The sequence below is a fragment of the Hordeum vulgare genome, chromosome 5H, assembly GCF_904849725.1.
Source record: "Hordeum vulgare subsp. vulgare chromosome 5H, MorexV3_pseudomolecules_assembly, whole genome shotgun sequence".
NCBI classification, from domain to species: Eukaryota; Viridiplantae; Streptophyta; class Magnoliopsida; order Poales; family Poaceae; genus Hordeum; species Hordeum vulgare.
This window is the reverse complement of record NC_058522.1, coordinates 449,247,908-449,263,179: the sequence shown is the minus strand read 5'-3', so window position 1 is coordinate 449,263,179 and position 15,272 is coordinate 449,247,908. Positions and strand designations below refer to the sequence as shown.

At 40.6% G+C, this 15,272-nt stretch overlaps 1 protein-coding gene and 1 non-coding gene across 2 annotated transcripts; one reads left to right on the top strand and one right to left on the bottom strand.

Moving 5' to 3' along the window:
• The first annotated feature begins 109 nt into the window (after positions 1-109).
• Positions 110-190, top strand: TRNAL-CAG. Its single transcript has one exon. It is a non-coding gene; the product is annotated as a tRNA-Leu (tRNA).
• Positions 191-4,446: 4,256 nt separating this feature from the next.
• LOC123398291 (60S ribosomal protein L34) lies at positions 4,447-6,140 on the bottom strand. Its single transcript, XM_045092771.1, has 4 exons — positions 5,998-6,140; positions 5,792-5,871; positions 4,836-4,945; positions 4,447-4,748 (listed from the first exon to the last, which is right to left on the bottom strand). Exons 1-4 carry the CDS (start codon positions 6,074-6,076, stop codon positions 4,658-4,660), a joined length of 360 nt encoding a protein of 119 aa, XP_044948706.1. The 5' UTR covers positions 6,077-6,140; the 3' UTR covers positions 4,447-4,657.
• Between the last annotated feature and the right edge of the window lie 9,132 nt (positions 6,141-15,272).

The window sequence follows — 15,272 nt, the reverse complement described above, 5'->3', positions numbered from 1 at the left end:
TCCTAGATCCAAAACTCAGGTGTTTGTTGGTGCTTGCTGCTAAAATGGATGTTAACCCTTATTGTGGATGGCGAGAATATTAAACTAAATTGCAAGAAAGTCCCGTCAAGTCAAGATGGCCGAGTTGGTCTAAGGCGCCAGTTTCAGGTACTGGTCCGAAAGGGCGTGGGTTCAAATCCCACTCTTGACATCTCTTTTTTATTTAATTTACTGTGAGAGCTTTCTCATCCTACTTTCTATTTTTGTAGGGGACTCATCTCAAATCCCACTCTTGACATTGTTTTCTTTATTTAATTTACTGTGAGAGCTTTCTCATCCTACTTTCTATTTTTGCGGAGGACTCATCTTAGGCCCTGTTTGAAACCACAATAGATTATGATAATCTGGATTATGAAGATAGATTATATAATCTGATTTATAAAAATAATCTAGGTGGACATGTTTGGAGACCAGATTATATAAATTGTAATTCAGGTTTTACATTGCATAATGACTTGTCTTCCCTCTCTTTTTCTAAAAAAGAGGACGGTGGCGGAATGTAATTAACTCCAATTTTACAAGGGTAATGAGTCATTAGCAATTTATAATCTGATTTTATCTGGGATAGAATAGATTATGAGTTTTTAACAATCTATCCATCTAGTTTTTATAATCTACACCATAATCTGAGTGGTTCCAAACAGGACCTTAGTTTCATCTACAATATATATTATAACCTCTGCGTTCTCTTTTCACAGTCCCAAAAATTCATAACATAACTCTTCAAAAGGCTTTTCCTTTTTCAAAGATGCTACATATTTTTCAGGAGATCTTTTTCAATTGGATGTATTTTTCAGAAGTTAATACAACATCCACATGTACAACTTCATCTCCATGAGACCTATCTATCAAACTCTTTCAAAGAATGCAGCTTCTCATCCCAATTTCATCCATTACAGTCAATAAGAATTTCTTTTCACAATTTTGTCTACTGAATTTCATAACAAATGGCATTTTGAGAGTTTTATTATCCGGCGATGTTATCCATTTTCAGAAGTTAGTTTTGGGCATCACAGTGCAGATTGGATAGTCGCACTTTAAATGCTACTTTCTCTGTCTCCAGAAATAAGCTCTATAATTTTTGTCTACAATAAAATAGTGTAAAGTTTGACCAAGATTATTTAGATAAAAGTAATCAACTACTACAATATTAATTACTCATTATATTATTAAATAGAAAACAGTAATTGTGTAATTAATAATACTAGCTAAATACTCATGTGTTGCAATGGGGCAAATTTATTCTAGTGGTTCAACGTAGGAAACTTTTGGTTGGATTGAGATTGAGATATGTTGTGAGGAGGCTAAATGTAAGGAAAGATATGATGTGATTGAGATTCTGTACATATAACTATGTTAGTTGATTTTGTTGTTTGCTTGCAAGTGATTTCTTGCTATTGGCCATTTATTTATTTTTTGTTGATTACTTTGCAATGGATTTCTTTACCCAGAAATTAGGAGCTGGGGTGTTGGTTTAAAAAAAACATTAATGAGGGGAGACATGTACCGAATGGATTGGGAGGGATAGAAGCGAAACAAATAAACTTCCCTCTTACAGTAAAGGTTAATTTGGTATTGTGGTGGTTGTTGTTTTCTATAAACTTTACCAAACATTACACAGTGAGACAACTGAGACAAGGGAGTAATTCCAAGTCTGAAGTGCAGATTAGAGCTTTCTCATGTACAGTACAACTTCATATCCATCAGAGTTATTTATTTCAACTTCTAGAATAAAGTATTTTCTAATCGTGGTTCAAGCTATTGCAAGCTAAGCGTTCTCTGATCACAATTCCATCCACTTCATGCCAAGATTAACAGGTTGATAAGCAAAGGATAAGCGGAATTTCACAAACTTGTACAAGCGAAAGGGATGCAAACGGACGCATCCACGTTGTCCACGACGGCATGTTGCTTTAATAATTGTGCAGCTCTAATTATACACTTGCGGACGTGACACCGTCCGCCTACATCCCTGGCAAATAGCCGAAGAACTAGAAGGATACTTACTCTGTTTCTAAATATAAGTTTTTCAAAAATTTCACTACAAATTACATACGAAGCAAAAATAAGCAAATCCACACACTAAAGTACGTTTATATACATCCGTATGTAGCCTGTAGTGAGATCTTTTAAAAAACTTATATGTAGGAACGGAGGGAGTAGAGGTTAATGCGAGTTTCAAGACAACTAATTATCACCTTGCCTTGATTAAAAAAACAAATTTCCAGATATATATTAAAAAATATGAAATAACTACAAAATCAGTATTCTGACTCTTAAAACAATCATTTTGCCTGGAAAGAACTTCAACAGATGGATTCCCAACATGTTTTAAGTTTTAACCAGATTGGTTTTCACCATAACATAAGTTACATGATAGTGGTTAAGCTATCATACCTTCGGTGTTTGCCCAGCTAAGATGATAAAGCAAGTGTTGATCATGAAAAAATTAATATATTGTACAGCCCATGTAAGCCCATACATTTTTCTTATAAAGGTAAAGTAATTTTGTTGGGATAAAGAGATTGCATTTGAATTCCATCCAAATAATAAAAAAGATCCAAATTGAGGGGTAAAAAGGGAAGTGGTGTCCAAATGGCAAACAAGTAGATTAAAACAAGGTATTATGTATCTTTGACCCAAGGCCTCAACAACCACAACATGCACTCTACATCTAGGGCATATGGGGGTCCTCAAAATTAAATACTCCCTCTTATCCATATTAACTATCGCTGATTTTAATATAATTAACTATCGATGGTTTAGTAGAAAGTTGTACTAAATCAACGGTAGTTAATGTGGATGGGAGGGAGTAGAACAAACTCCAGATTTTTTTTACGGCAAAAGACTTTATTTGTCATATTATCATCATATTGTTTAGAAGGCGATGAGAAACAAAATCAGGGATGCAAGAACCTTAAAGGCTGGAAAATCTAAAACTGAAAGAGGGTTTTGCTAATTCATCAGCAACCTGATTAGCTTCACGGTAACTGTGCATATAAGTAGATCTTCGGAACTCCGTCGCCATTTGCTTGCACTCCATTGTCACTGCAACATCTGGGCCCAAGTACTCGTCCATCAGTTGCAGAAAGTCCAGTGCAAAACTAGTCTGACTCAGGGCGCGTTCGGACTCAGCTCCACTCAGCTCCGCTGCGCTGGAGCGGAGTGGCATCCAGTATTAAGGGTGCGTTCGGATTTCCACCGCTCCGCGACTCCGTGCCGGAGCGGAGTGGCGTCCTGATATATTTTATGGAGCTGGTCAAAGTGCGCTCCGAGAGCGGAGCGTTGCTGAACAGGCACTCATGGAGCTGCTAAAAGCCCGCTCCATGCTATATATGCTCCGCGGAGAGCCACCGAACAGGGCTCTCTATACTGTCCCGATTTGCTAGGAATTGCTATCAGCCCCGCAGAATCGACATTGCTAACATGTGGTAGGAACCAAGTTGTTGTTGCTATAAAATCACCTTTATTATCTCGGATAACTGCACCAGCAGCACGAGTATGTGTCTCTGCATGAAATGAAGCATCAATGTTCACCTTGACAGATCATGAGTTCATGACAGGGCCTTCTCCACATATGATCAATCTTCCAGGCTGGCGTCTTTGCCACCACAGCCTACTCCGCCATAAGCAGATTATCCAAGGTTGTGAAAGAATCTCCATTGTGATAGAACTTGACCTATCCTCGGCCACAGCCTTTTGAATCGTCTCCAACATGCCAAGATGCAACCAGGCCTCCTTTGCTCGCCTGCATTTGAGAAGACAATGCTGGACATCTTCAACAGATCAGACAGAATCTGGGACATGGCGCCCAACCAAAACCCCAAAGCAAGGAAGCACTCCATGAAGAATTTTCCACGAAGAGTGCTTTATATTTCCTGGAATTCAAAGGCCCCAAAAATGTTCTTCCACACCTTGTTTATATGACCACTGCCCAGTCCATCTCCAGTTAACTCTATCTCATTACAATGTGGGGATTGAGTGTACTAACGTGTCCAGCAAGATCTCTGTATCTAATATGGGATATGGGCACATGACGTTTCCAACCAATTTCATGAATGCGACCAAGCAGAGCACTACATTGAGATTGCAGCAGCCAGGAGCAAAGCCGTATGGTCCACCAATCCAGCCCAAAGGGAACATAATCAACCCAGAGTATCCTACTAGAACATATGCACTATTCACCCCAGTTGTCAGGACAAAAACTAACTTCATACCAAAGATGTTTCATCTTTCACAATCAAAATTGTTCCTTAAAAATTTACAGGCATTGTAAACAATCTAGGGGTGAAATGGGTAAAGTTTCTGAAGAACTTTCTGCTCCAAGGGGCAGGGCAGCAAGGGCATGAGAGCAAGTAACCCAAGATCGTTTTTGATCAATAACCAAGAATGCTAGGTGAAACCAAATTAACTCAAGTAGATTCAACATGCATTCAGAAATGAAATTGCAAATGGGTATCAAATGTTTCACAATCTCTGATGTCACAGCGGCAGAAGGATTTCAAGTACTCTAAAACATTTAGCTAGAAGGGACTAAACCATTGATCATAACCACCAACAAAAATATTTTCCTTGTTTACAGAATACCATCTCACTTCGCACTTCCGTTTCAAACAGATTACTTTGAGGTCGTCTTGTCCTTGGTCTTCTGTATTTTCAACACCTTCTTCACAATCTTCTGCTCCTCAACCAAGAAAGCACGGATGATCCTGAAGGAGAAAACAAATCAAATGAGACTACATGAAGGGTAGGTTTTGTGTAATGAAATCAGATGGTTCTAAGGCAAGTTTGCTGACCTTTCCCTCACTGCAGTTCCAGAGAGCACTCCACCATAGGGACGGTTCACAGTCCTGCGGTTCCTAGACAGCCTTGATCTTTTGTATTCAGTAGGCCTGAGGTGGGGAATCTGGAATTGGGAGTGACAACATCATGAGCCCTCAAGTTCAATAAGATTGAACCACAGACGGCTAAAATGGAAATATTCCAACAGAAAATGTTCCCTCAGCTTAAACAAGTACGGATGACTTCTACAAAGCACCTCATTTCAATAATAAAAACAAACCAAGTGAGCAAATGGAGCTGTTGAAGTCACAGAAGGACCAAATGAGCTGGACATTTATTCCCTTCATGAGAGGATGTTTTGCTGGTAGTAAAATCATGCATCATCCAATCTGATTGTGTAATACAATCAACACAACTGAGCAACCAAGTGGTTAAACACACATTACCGATCTAACTGTTCATATAGTCTAAAGGGACCACTACAAACAAACAAGAATAATTGAACCATTAAAATAAATACTACGATTGAACTACTGTTGAAATGCAGCATTGCTACTCTGAACAGCCAGCTGTCCACGTACACCATCATACCAACTGTCCGACAACCAACATTGAATTTGATACCGTTGCACTAATACAACCCGCCAAAAGGAATAACTTCTTAGGAATGATCTGAGGAAACGGTATAATATCAATCTGATGCCCCATAAGGTCAATTCACAATCTACTAATTGTGCATCTGACAACAACCAAGCCGATCTCTGTGTGGTAAAAGCCTAAAGGATAGCCTAAAAGCTGATGGCATGCATTTGTAAGATGGAGATAATCCACATTTACCGCACATAACTCATACACAAACACAAGAATCCAGCCCGTCCACCACACAAACCGAGACATCGAATACCCCTACCGTGACAAAGCGAAACAATCAAGAATTTTCATAGAGATGCAAAGCTTATCGGCAACTCACACCCTGGATCTTCTTCCCGGTCACAGGGCACTTGGGGCCGCTCGCCCTCTTCTTGGTGTACTGGTACACGAGCTTGCCACCTGCGGCGCACAGGGAACAAAACCGACCGGTTTCAGCGAAGATCTTGGCACCAACAAATCAGAGAAGCCACCAAAGTACGGGAGAAAATCGTCCAGGGAAGAGGGGGAGGAGGAGGGGATCCGGACCTGGGGTCTTGACGACCCGCGTCTGGTTGGACTTGGTGGCATAGCTGTGCCTCTTCCGGTAGGTCAGACGCTGCACCATGTTTCCGTCGTCTCCGCCGCCGGCAGTAGGGGGGCTTGGGGGTAAGAGTGGGGGGAGAGAGAGGAGGGCGAGCGCGTGGCGGCTGGGACGGGTATAAATGGCCTCCTCGCGTCGCCGTGACCTAGCACCGACGGCTAGGATTCGCTTGATGGGGTAAATGGGCCAGGCCGGACTCCATTGAATTGGGCCGTATGGGCTGTCTTAGGAAGGCTTGTGTTGTCAGTCCAGTCAGTCGACGGCCTAAAGGCTCACGCAAATAGCAAGGCCCCGTCGATAGAAAAAGCTTTAGCCCGGCTAATATTTTGGCATCCCTACAAAAATGGTTAATATTTTGGCTACCTATATAATATGGAAAAACTCTTTCCATCAACCGATGGATTTCTACGACCGCGTCCACCGCCTCTCCTACCAGACGCGTGTCCTGTGTTGGACAAAACCAACTTCGAAGGTGCCGATGCAAACGTCCTAGACTCCGACGCCCTACGTCTCCTCCTCGGTTTGGCCCCGAGCTCGAGCCCCATCCCTCGAGCAAATCCGTAGAGTTTCTGCAACAACGACGTTGTTGCGATTAACAGCGACGAAGCTAGTGCAAATAGGCGCAATGACGAGTTTCCGCAACTTGGTCTATGTTTTAAAAAATTAAAACAAATATCTTTTGTTGCAAAAGTTTTCTACAGTCTGACCTACGTTGTAAAAGTATTTTGCAACATGACCTTTGTTAGAAAAGTTTCTGCAACACGATCATTGTTGCAGAAAATATTCTATAACAAATCCTATCGCAAAAAACTATACGGACATTTTCGCAACATGCTCTTTGTTGCAAAAAAAATTACAACATAATCTATGTTGCAAAAGACCCGTCAGTCACTTTTTAACCCGTCAGTCGGACGCGTAGCAGCGTGCTTGTTTCTGCAACTGGAGCGTTGTTTCGGGATTTTAGGTGATGGACGAAGACGACCGAGCTGGTGATCGGACGGTACGTGCGTATACATCAGACGGCTAAAAAGGTGGTGGATGATTACTATAAATTCACCGGTGAATGCCTAGCAGTCATATAATATTGTGGTTTAGATTTGATTGTAATTCTTATTTCCAAGAGGTACTTTGTACTCCCTGTGTCCGAAAAAGCTAAATACATCTATTTGAGGGTCAAAAAAATTCGGACCGAGTAAATAACTTTTTAGAATCTTGGATCCAAATCAATGTACATGTAATGGTTATGAGTATGAATAAAGTTACAGATGTCCCAACAAAGAGCTTTGATTGGCTTTGCTGGTAAGTCTATCAACGTCGGCAAAATATAGAATGGACAAAGAGCCATTGACATGAAAAAAAGAACCGTACACACAAGCATCATTTTTGTCATAAAAAATTGTAAGACGGGCTCTTTTTACGGAAAGCAAAGGTCTTACATTAAGTAGCACATATCTTTTTAAAAAAATCTCATAAAAAATTATAAAATGCATACAAATCTTGGGGTACCAAAGTTTGCTTTCTCATGCATCCGCCTGCACCACGCCATGAGTAAAGTTTGTTGTCATCTTCGGGCCTCTATATCTCATAGCCTAGGAGACTGTGGAAGCAGATAAGAAAATCGTCAATGTAAATCAAAAGTTGCTAACAACCATGATGTGCATGGAAAATCATTGCCTCGAGGAATAAGACGTCGAAGAGGGCATGGATAATGCCCTAGATCTGGATCACTGGTTATTTTTCTGGATATTTGATCATGAAAATATAAAAACACATGTTCGCAAACGAACACACTACCATGTACCCTCGACACCGGAGTGATAGACCGCAACTCAGGTCAAAGGGGACCCGAACGAAAGCGCGGTACGCAAGCAATCCGGTGAACGTTTTTGTAGACGCGAAACCCCACACGCCCGAGAGAGACCCCGTCAGGACGTGCGGCGGCTATGGGTTACTCTAGATCAACCTTGTCACCCCAAACTTAATCCATGCTCGTAAAAGGATAATTTTTGGAGGATGGATGCTACCAAACTTGATCTTGATTTAACTGTTGCGTAACTTTGTGATGGATCTAGGTCAGTGACAGAAGCGTTTGGAAAGGTATATATATTAATAGTCTTCAACTATCTCAATGCATAGAAAAGAATATGCAAGTTTTCTCCTTACCGATAATCAAATGAACCAACACTTGATCGTTATGCCAGTTTTCTCCTTACTGATTTTGTTCACTTTTCCCATCCTCATGTTTTGGCATCATTGTGAACAAGTCACATTGTGTCTAGCCAGACGATAATGAATATCGTGAGATTGAGAAGTCCTTAAGAATATCTCTCCATCGTCACAGGAGCAAATCCAGTCTGAAGCTATCTAGTCCATTTTCATAGTTTTTCGATGCACATGAAAGTTGTTGTTATGATCACCTATTTATTGATGACGTTTTATGAACTGCAAAGTACATCATCCGGTATGAAGGTACTTGATAATTTTCTTGTCTAGGGAATTTTGCAGACGGTACCATTTGTGTGATTATACTAATAACTAGCACTACAAGAAAAACGCTCCATTATGATCAAAAATAATGACGGTGGTTTAATTGGTCATTGATCCATGACCAAAATTCTGAAATTAGTCATGGCAAGTCTAAGAGGGTCCAAAGCCCATAACGTGACCTTTTGCGTCCATTAGGTCGTGATCCTATTGCACAAAATGATCATTAAGACGTGTAGAATTATTTATGATCATATTTCAATGCTACCATGACCAAATATAAGACCATAAACATATGTGTGGAAGTGACTGGACGACATCATCAATTTTGCCTATGTGTCATGTATAGAGAGCAAAATTTTGTCTTATACGTATATGGATGAAGTAAATTATATTAGATAAATATCAATAAATTATAATTATTCATTTTAATATCCTAAATATTTTAGAAAATAAAATACAATTACCAAATGATATATATGAGCCCATGCTAATCTCATAATGTGTAGACCCTATTTAGATAAATATTTTTGAAAGGTGGTATGGGGTACCTTAACTTGGTGTTTCAGACAATAAAAACTTAAACATGACAATAAAAAATATGTGGGTGAATTTTTCAGTAATGCCAAATACTATCATAATTAAATGAAAATTGTTTCCACCCACAACACTCAACCAAAAAATATAGTTTTCTTTTAAGGAAAATAATAAATATTGTACAACTATTTTTAGGCAATCAAAAAATACAATTAAAGACAATAATATGAGTCCATATTTCCTAAATCCAATATCTATACAGACTAATATCTAAATCCAATATGGGTCCATAAATATTGGGTCATTTAAACATACTACATGAAGCTAATATGTTGAGTGTTTACCCGAAATAAGAGGATAAAAAATATAAAAGAAACAAAAGAAAAAAACACAAATACATAAGCTGGATTCTGATTGGTGGAACCATTTATGCCACGGATCGATGACGTGACACAAATCTTACCATTCATTGCTAGCAATCCCACGTCCATCCATCCATTCATCCATCTGAAGAAAAGGAGACAAAAAACTAGGAGACCCAATACTCGTCCTCGTGAAACCCTACCTAGCCACTCGTCGCCTCCTCCCCTTCCACATCGCCGCCGCCACCTCCCTCCCCTTACCCTCCCCGCACCCGCTGCGACTCCCGCCTTCCCCGCACCAGCGCACGTCGCCGTTCGCTCCTCCACCTGCACGCGTTGCCGAGCCCGCGGTCTCCCTCCCCAAGATCGCTCCGGAGCCCACGGTCCTCCTCCACCAGCAACTCGTCCCCTCTACGGTTACGCCGCCGACCTGTTCGTGGTCGGGCTTCGATGGGCTGAGTAGCAGAGCGCCACCGACGACTCCTCCTTCCGCCTACAGTCGCTTGTCGTCCGGCGACGCACGGTGAGTCGTCTTCCACCTCTCCCGCTCATTGATACGTCTCCAACGTATCTATAATTTTTTATGGTTCCATGCTATTATCTTGTCAAACTTTGGATGTTTTGTATGCCCTTTATATCTTTTTTGGGACTAACTTATTAACTCAGTGCCAAGTGCCAGTTCCTGTTTTTTCCGTGTTTTTGACCCTTTTCATAGGAGAATATTAAACGGAGTCCAAACGGAATAAAACTTCCGAAAAGATTTTTTCCGAAATAGAAGATACGCAGGGGGCGTGAGAACCAAGGCAGAGGCCACAAGGGGAGGCCACAAGGGGAGGCCACAAGCCCCCTAGGCGCGGCCAGGGGGGCCGCGCCTAGCAGGCTTGTGGCCCCCCTGTGGCTCGTCTGCCCTACTTCTTCCGCTTATAAATCCCCGAAAAATCAAAAACCACGGGAGAGATCCACGAAAATACTTTTCCGCCGCCGCAAGCTTCTGTCTCCGCAAGATCCCATCTGGGGCACGTTTTGGTGCCCTGCCGGAGGGGGATTCGGATACGGAGGGCTTCTTCATCAACACCATTGCCTCTCCAATAATGCGTGAGTAGTTCACCATAGACCTTCGGGTCCATAGCTAGTAGCTAGATGGCTTCTTCTCTGTCTTGGATCTTCAATACAAAGTTCTCCATGATCTTCATGGAGATCTATCCGATGTAATCTTCTTTTGCGGTGTGTTTGTCGAGATCTGATGAATTGTGGATTTATGATCAGATTATCTATGAATCTTATTCGAGTTTCTTCTGATCTCTTATATGCATGATTTCATATCCTTGTAATTCTCTTCGAGTTGTGGGTTTTGTTTGTCCAACTTGATCTATGATTCTTGCAATGGGAGAAGTGCTTGGTTTTGGGTTCATACCGTGCGGTGACCTCATCCAGTGACGGAAGGGGTAGCGAGGCACGTATCGTGTTGTTGCCATCAAGGGTAAAAAGATGGGGTTTACATCATTGGTTTGAGTTTATCCCTCTACATCATGTCATTTTTCTTAAGGCGTTACTCTGTTCGTCATGAACTCAATACACTAGATGCATGCTGGATAGCGGTCGATGTGTGGAGTAATAGTAGTTGATGCAGAAAGTATCGGTCTACTTGTCTCGGACGTGATGCCTATATGTATGATCATTGCCTTAGATATCGTCATGACTTTGCGCGGTTCTATCAATTGCTCGACAATAATTTGTTCACCCACCGTAATATTTGCTATTTTGAGAGAAGCCTCTAGTGAACACTATGGCCCCCGGGTCTACTTCACATCTTATTTTCAGCCTTACACTTTTACTCTATTGCACTTTCCGCCTTCAGATCTCACTTTGCAATCAATCTTGAAGGGATTGACAACCCCTTTATAGCGTTGGGTGCAAGCTCGTTTGTGTTTGCGCAGGTACTCTGGACACCTGGCTTGATTCTCCTACTGGATTGATACCTTGGTTCTCAAAACTGAGGGAAATACTTACTGCTACTATGCTGCATCACCCTTTCCTCTTCAAGGGAAAAACCAACGCAAGCTCAAGAGGTAGCAAGAAGGATTTCTAGCGTCGTTGCCGGGGAGAATCAAGTCAAGAATAGTCTCCCGTCAACGTGTCAATTTCTGGCACCGGGGATTATTCTAGGTGAAGCTTATCCAAGTAAGTGTCGCAAACTCATATCTTGCATTTACCTTTTTTGCCTCTCATTTTCCTCTCCCCCACTTCTGAAAAACAAAAATTTACAAAACTATTTGTGTTTTCATTCGCCCTTCTCTTTCGTTTGCCTTTCCTTTGCTTGTGTGCTATGTGCCTTCAATATGCTTGCATCTTCGCTTGCTGAAAAATCTATTGATATGGATCCTCATCCACTTGCTAATCTCTTTAAGAGATCCAATTATGTTGAACCATTTGCTAGTGAGTTGAGTGCACTTGACTTTCTCTACGGAGTTTTGCTTGAGATGCGTGAATTTAAAAATCGTGATGAAGAAATTTATGAAGTGATTCACGAGGGCTCCTTGAATGGAAAGAATGATTGCAGTGATTTCATTATAAATTCTATTAATGACAATCATGCTAAAAATATGCAAAACCCTAAGCTTGGGGATGCTAGTTTTGCTATGTCCACTACTTGTTGCAATGATCATGGTTGGGGTAATGATTTTTCTTATGATCTTGAAAATTTGTTTAACCCTCATGATGATTATGATGTTTGCAATAATATTGAAAGTGGGTTTGGAGAAGTCATGACTTTAGTTGATGATGATCCCACTATTTTTGAAGAGCGTCAACTTTGCATGCATGTGGATCATGAAAAGAATATCCTTTGTGATAGCTATATTGTTGAATTTGATTATGATCCCACATGTAATTGCTACGAGAGAGGAAAATATTGTGGTAGAAACTTTCATGTTACCAAATTACCTCTCGTTATGTTGAGATTGCTATTGTCTCTTTCTTCTTCCTTGCATTTGGTAATTATTGGTTGTCTTGCCAATTTGTTTTCCTATAAAATGCCTATGCATAGGAAGTATGTTAGACTTAGATGTGATTTTCACATGCTTTATGATGCTCTCATTGTGCTTCAATTCTTGTCTTTTGTGTGAGCATCATTGAATTATCAATGCCTAGCTAAGGGCGTTAAATAATAGCGCTTGTTGGGAGGCAACCCAAGGAATTTATCTTTGATTTTTGTTTTCTGTTTTGTTGTGTCCACACCATCATAATTCTGTTATGATTGTGTTTTTTGTGTTTCTTTTCGTGTTTGAGCCAAGTAAAACCTTTATGACTAGTTTTGGTGATGGTTGTTTGATCATGCTGGAAAAAGACAGAAACTTTTCGCTCACGAAATTATTTTTCATTTTTATCCAGAAAGAACTTTTGAGTTGATTCTTTTTGCTGCTAGTTGTTACGCCAATTGCCCAAACTGTCGTAATTTTTAAGAATTTTTTAGATAACAGAAGTACACGAAGTATACAGATTGCTATAGACTGGTCTGTTTTTGACAGATTCTATTTTTGTTGTGTTGATTGCTTGTTTTGATGAAACTATGGATAGTATCGGGGGTACTAGCCATGGAAAAGTGAGAATACAGTAATCTAACACCAATATAAATAGAAATCAAGTTTGCTACAGTACATCAAGAGGTGGTAGTTTGTTTTCTTGTGCTAATGATATCACGAGTTTCTGTTTAAGTTTTGTGTTGTGAAGTTTTCAAGTTTTGGGTGATGTTCTTACGGACAAAGGGATAAAGAGTGGAAAGAGCTCAAGCTTGGGGATGCCCAAGGCATCCCAAGCCAAATTCAAGGACACCAAAAAGCCTAAGCTTGGGGATGCCCCAGAAAGGCATCCCCTCTTTCGTCTTCAATCCATCGGTAACATTACTTGGAGCTATATTTTTATTCACCACATGATATGTGTTTTGCTTGGAGTGTCGTGTATTGTAGGAGTATTTTATTTTTTGTTGTGTCAGAATCATCCTTGGTGCACACCTTTTGAGAGAGACATGCACTCATCGTGAATTTGCTAGAATACTCGTTGAGCTTCGCTTATATCTTTTGAGTTAGGCAATTTAGCTCACACGTGCTTCACTTATATCCTTTGAGCTAGATAACTTTGCTCTATGTGCTTCACTTAGATCTTTTAGAGCACTACGGTGCATAACTTGGTAGTTGGCTTGTGCTATGAAAGTAGTCCCAAAGGCGATAGGCACCGAGGATACAATAAAACTTCCATATTCATGTGCATTGATTAGAAAGAGAAGTTTGATTCCTCTCAATTAGTTTTGAGACGTGGATTTGGTAATATTAAGAGTTATGTTAGTAGGGTGTTGTGAATCTAGAAATACTTGTGTGGAAGTTAGTGATTCTCGTAACATGCACGTATGGTGAACCGCTATGTTAGGAAGTCGGAGCATAATTGATCTATTGATTGTCATCCTTTGTGTCGCGGTCGGGATCGCGCGATGGTTAACACCTACCAACCCTTCCCCTAGGAGTATGCGTTTAGCACTTTGTTTCGATTACTAATAAAAACTTTCGCAACAAGTATGTGAGTTCTTCATGACTAATGTGAGTCCATGGTATAGATGCACTTTCACCTTCCACCTTTGCTAGACTCTCTAGTGCCGCGCAACTTTCGCCGGTACACAAACCCACCATATGCCTTCCTCAAAACAGCCACCATACCTACCTACTATGGCATTTTCATAGCCATTCCGAGATATATTGCCATGCAACTCCCACTGTTCCGTCTCATGACTTGTGCCGTCACTCTCATATTGCCATTGCATGATCGTAAGATAGCTAGCGAGATGTTTCAATGTCATACGCCAAGCTAGATCGTTGCACATCCCGGTACACTGCCGGAGGCATTTCCTATAGAGTCATCATTGTTCTAAGCTCTGAGCTGTGAGTAAATAAAAGTGTGATGATCACCATTATTAGAGCATTGTCCCATGTGAGGAAATAAAAATAAAAAATAGGCCAAAGTTGCCCACAAAAAAAAAGAGATATGGAAAGAGGCCAAAGAGCCCAAACAAAAAAAAGAGAAAAAGAGAGAAGGGACAATGCTACTATCTTTTCCACGTTTGCGCTTCATAATAGCACCAATGTCTTCATGATTGAGAGCCTCTCGTTTTGTCACCACCATATGCTACTGGGAATCTTCATTATATAACTTGGCTTGTATATTCCAATGATGGGCTTCCTCAAAATTGCCCTAGGTCTTCGTGAGCAAGCAAGTTGGATGCACACCCACTAGTTCTCCTTTTGAGCTTTCACATACTTATAGCTCTAGTGCATCTGTTGTATGGCAATCCCTACTCATTCACATTGATATCTATTAACTGGCATCTCCATAGCCCTTTGATACACCGAGTCGATGTGACCATCTCCTCCTTTTTGTCTCACAACCTCCACCACACTCTATACCACCTATAGTGCTATATCCATGGATCACGCTCATGTATTGCGTGAGAATTGAAAAAGGTTTGAGAAAGTAAGAGTGCAAAAACAATTACTTGGCCAATACCGGGGTTGTGCATGATTTAAATTAGTTGTGTGGGGATGATGGAGCATAGCCAGACTATATGATTTTGTAGGGATAACTTTCTTTGGCCTTGTTATTTCGAAAGTTCATGATTACCTTGCTAGTTTACTTGAAGTATTATTGTTTTCATGTCAATAGCAAACTATTCTTTTGAATCTTACGGATCTGAACATTCATGTCACATGAAAGAAGTTACAAAGGACAACTATGCTAGGTGGCATTCCACATCAAAAATTCAGTCTTTATCACTTCCCTACTCGAGGACGAGC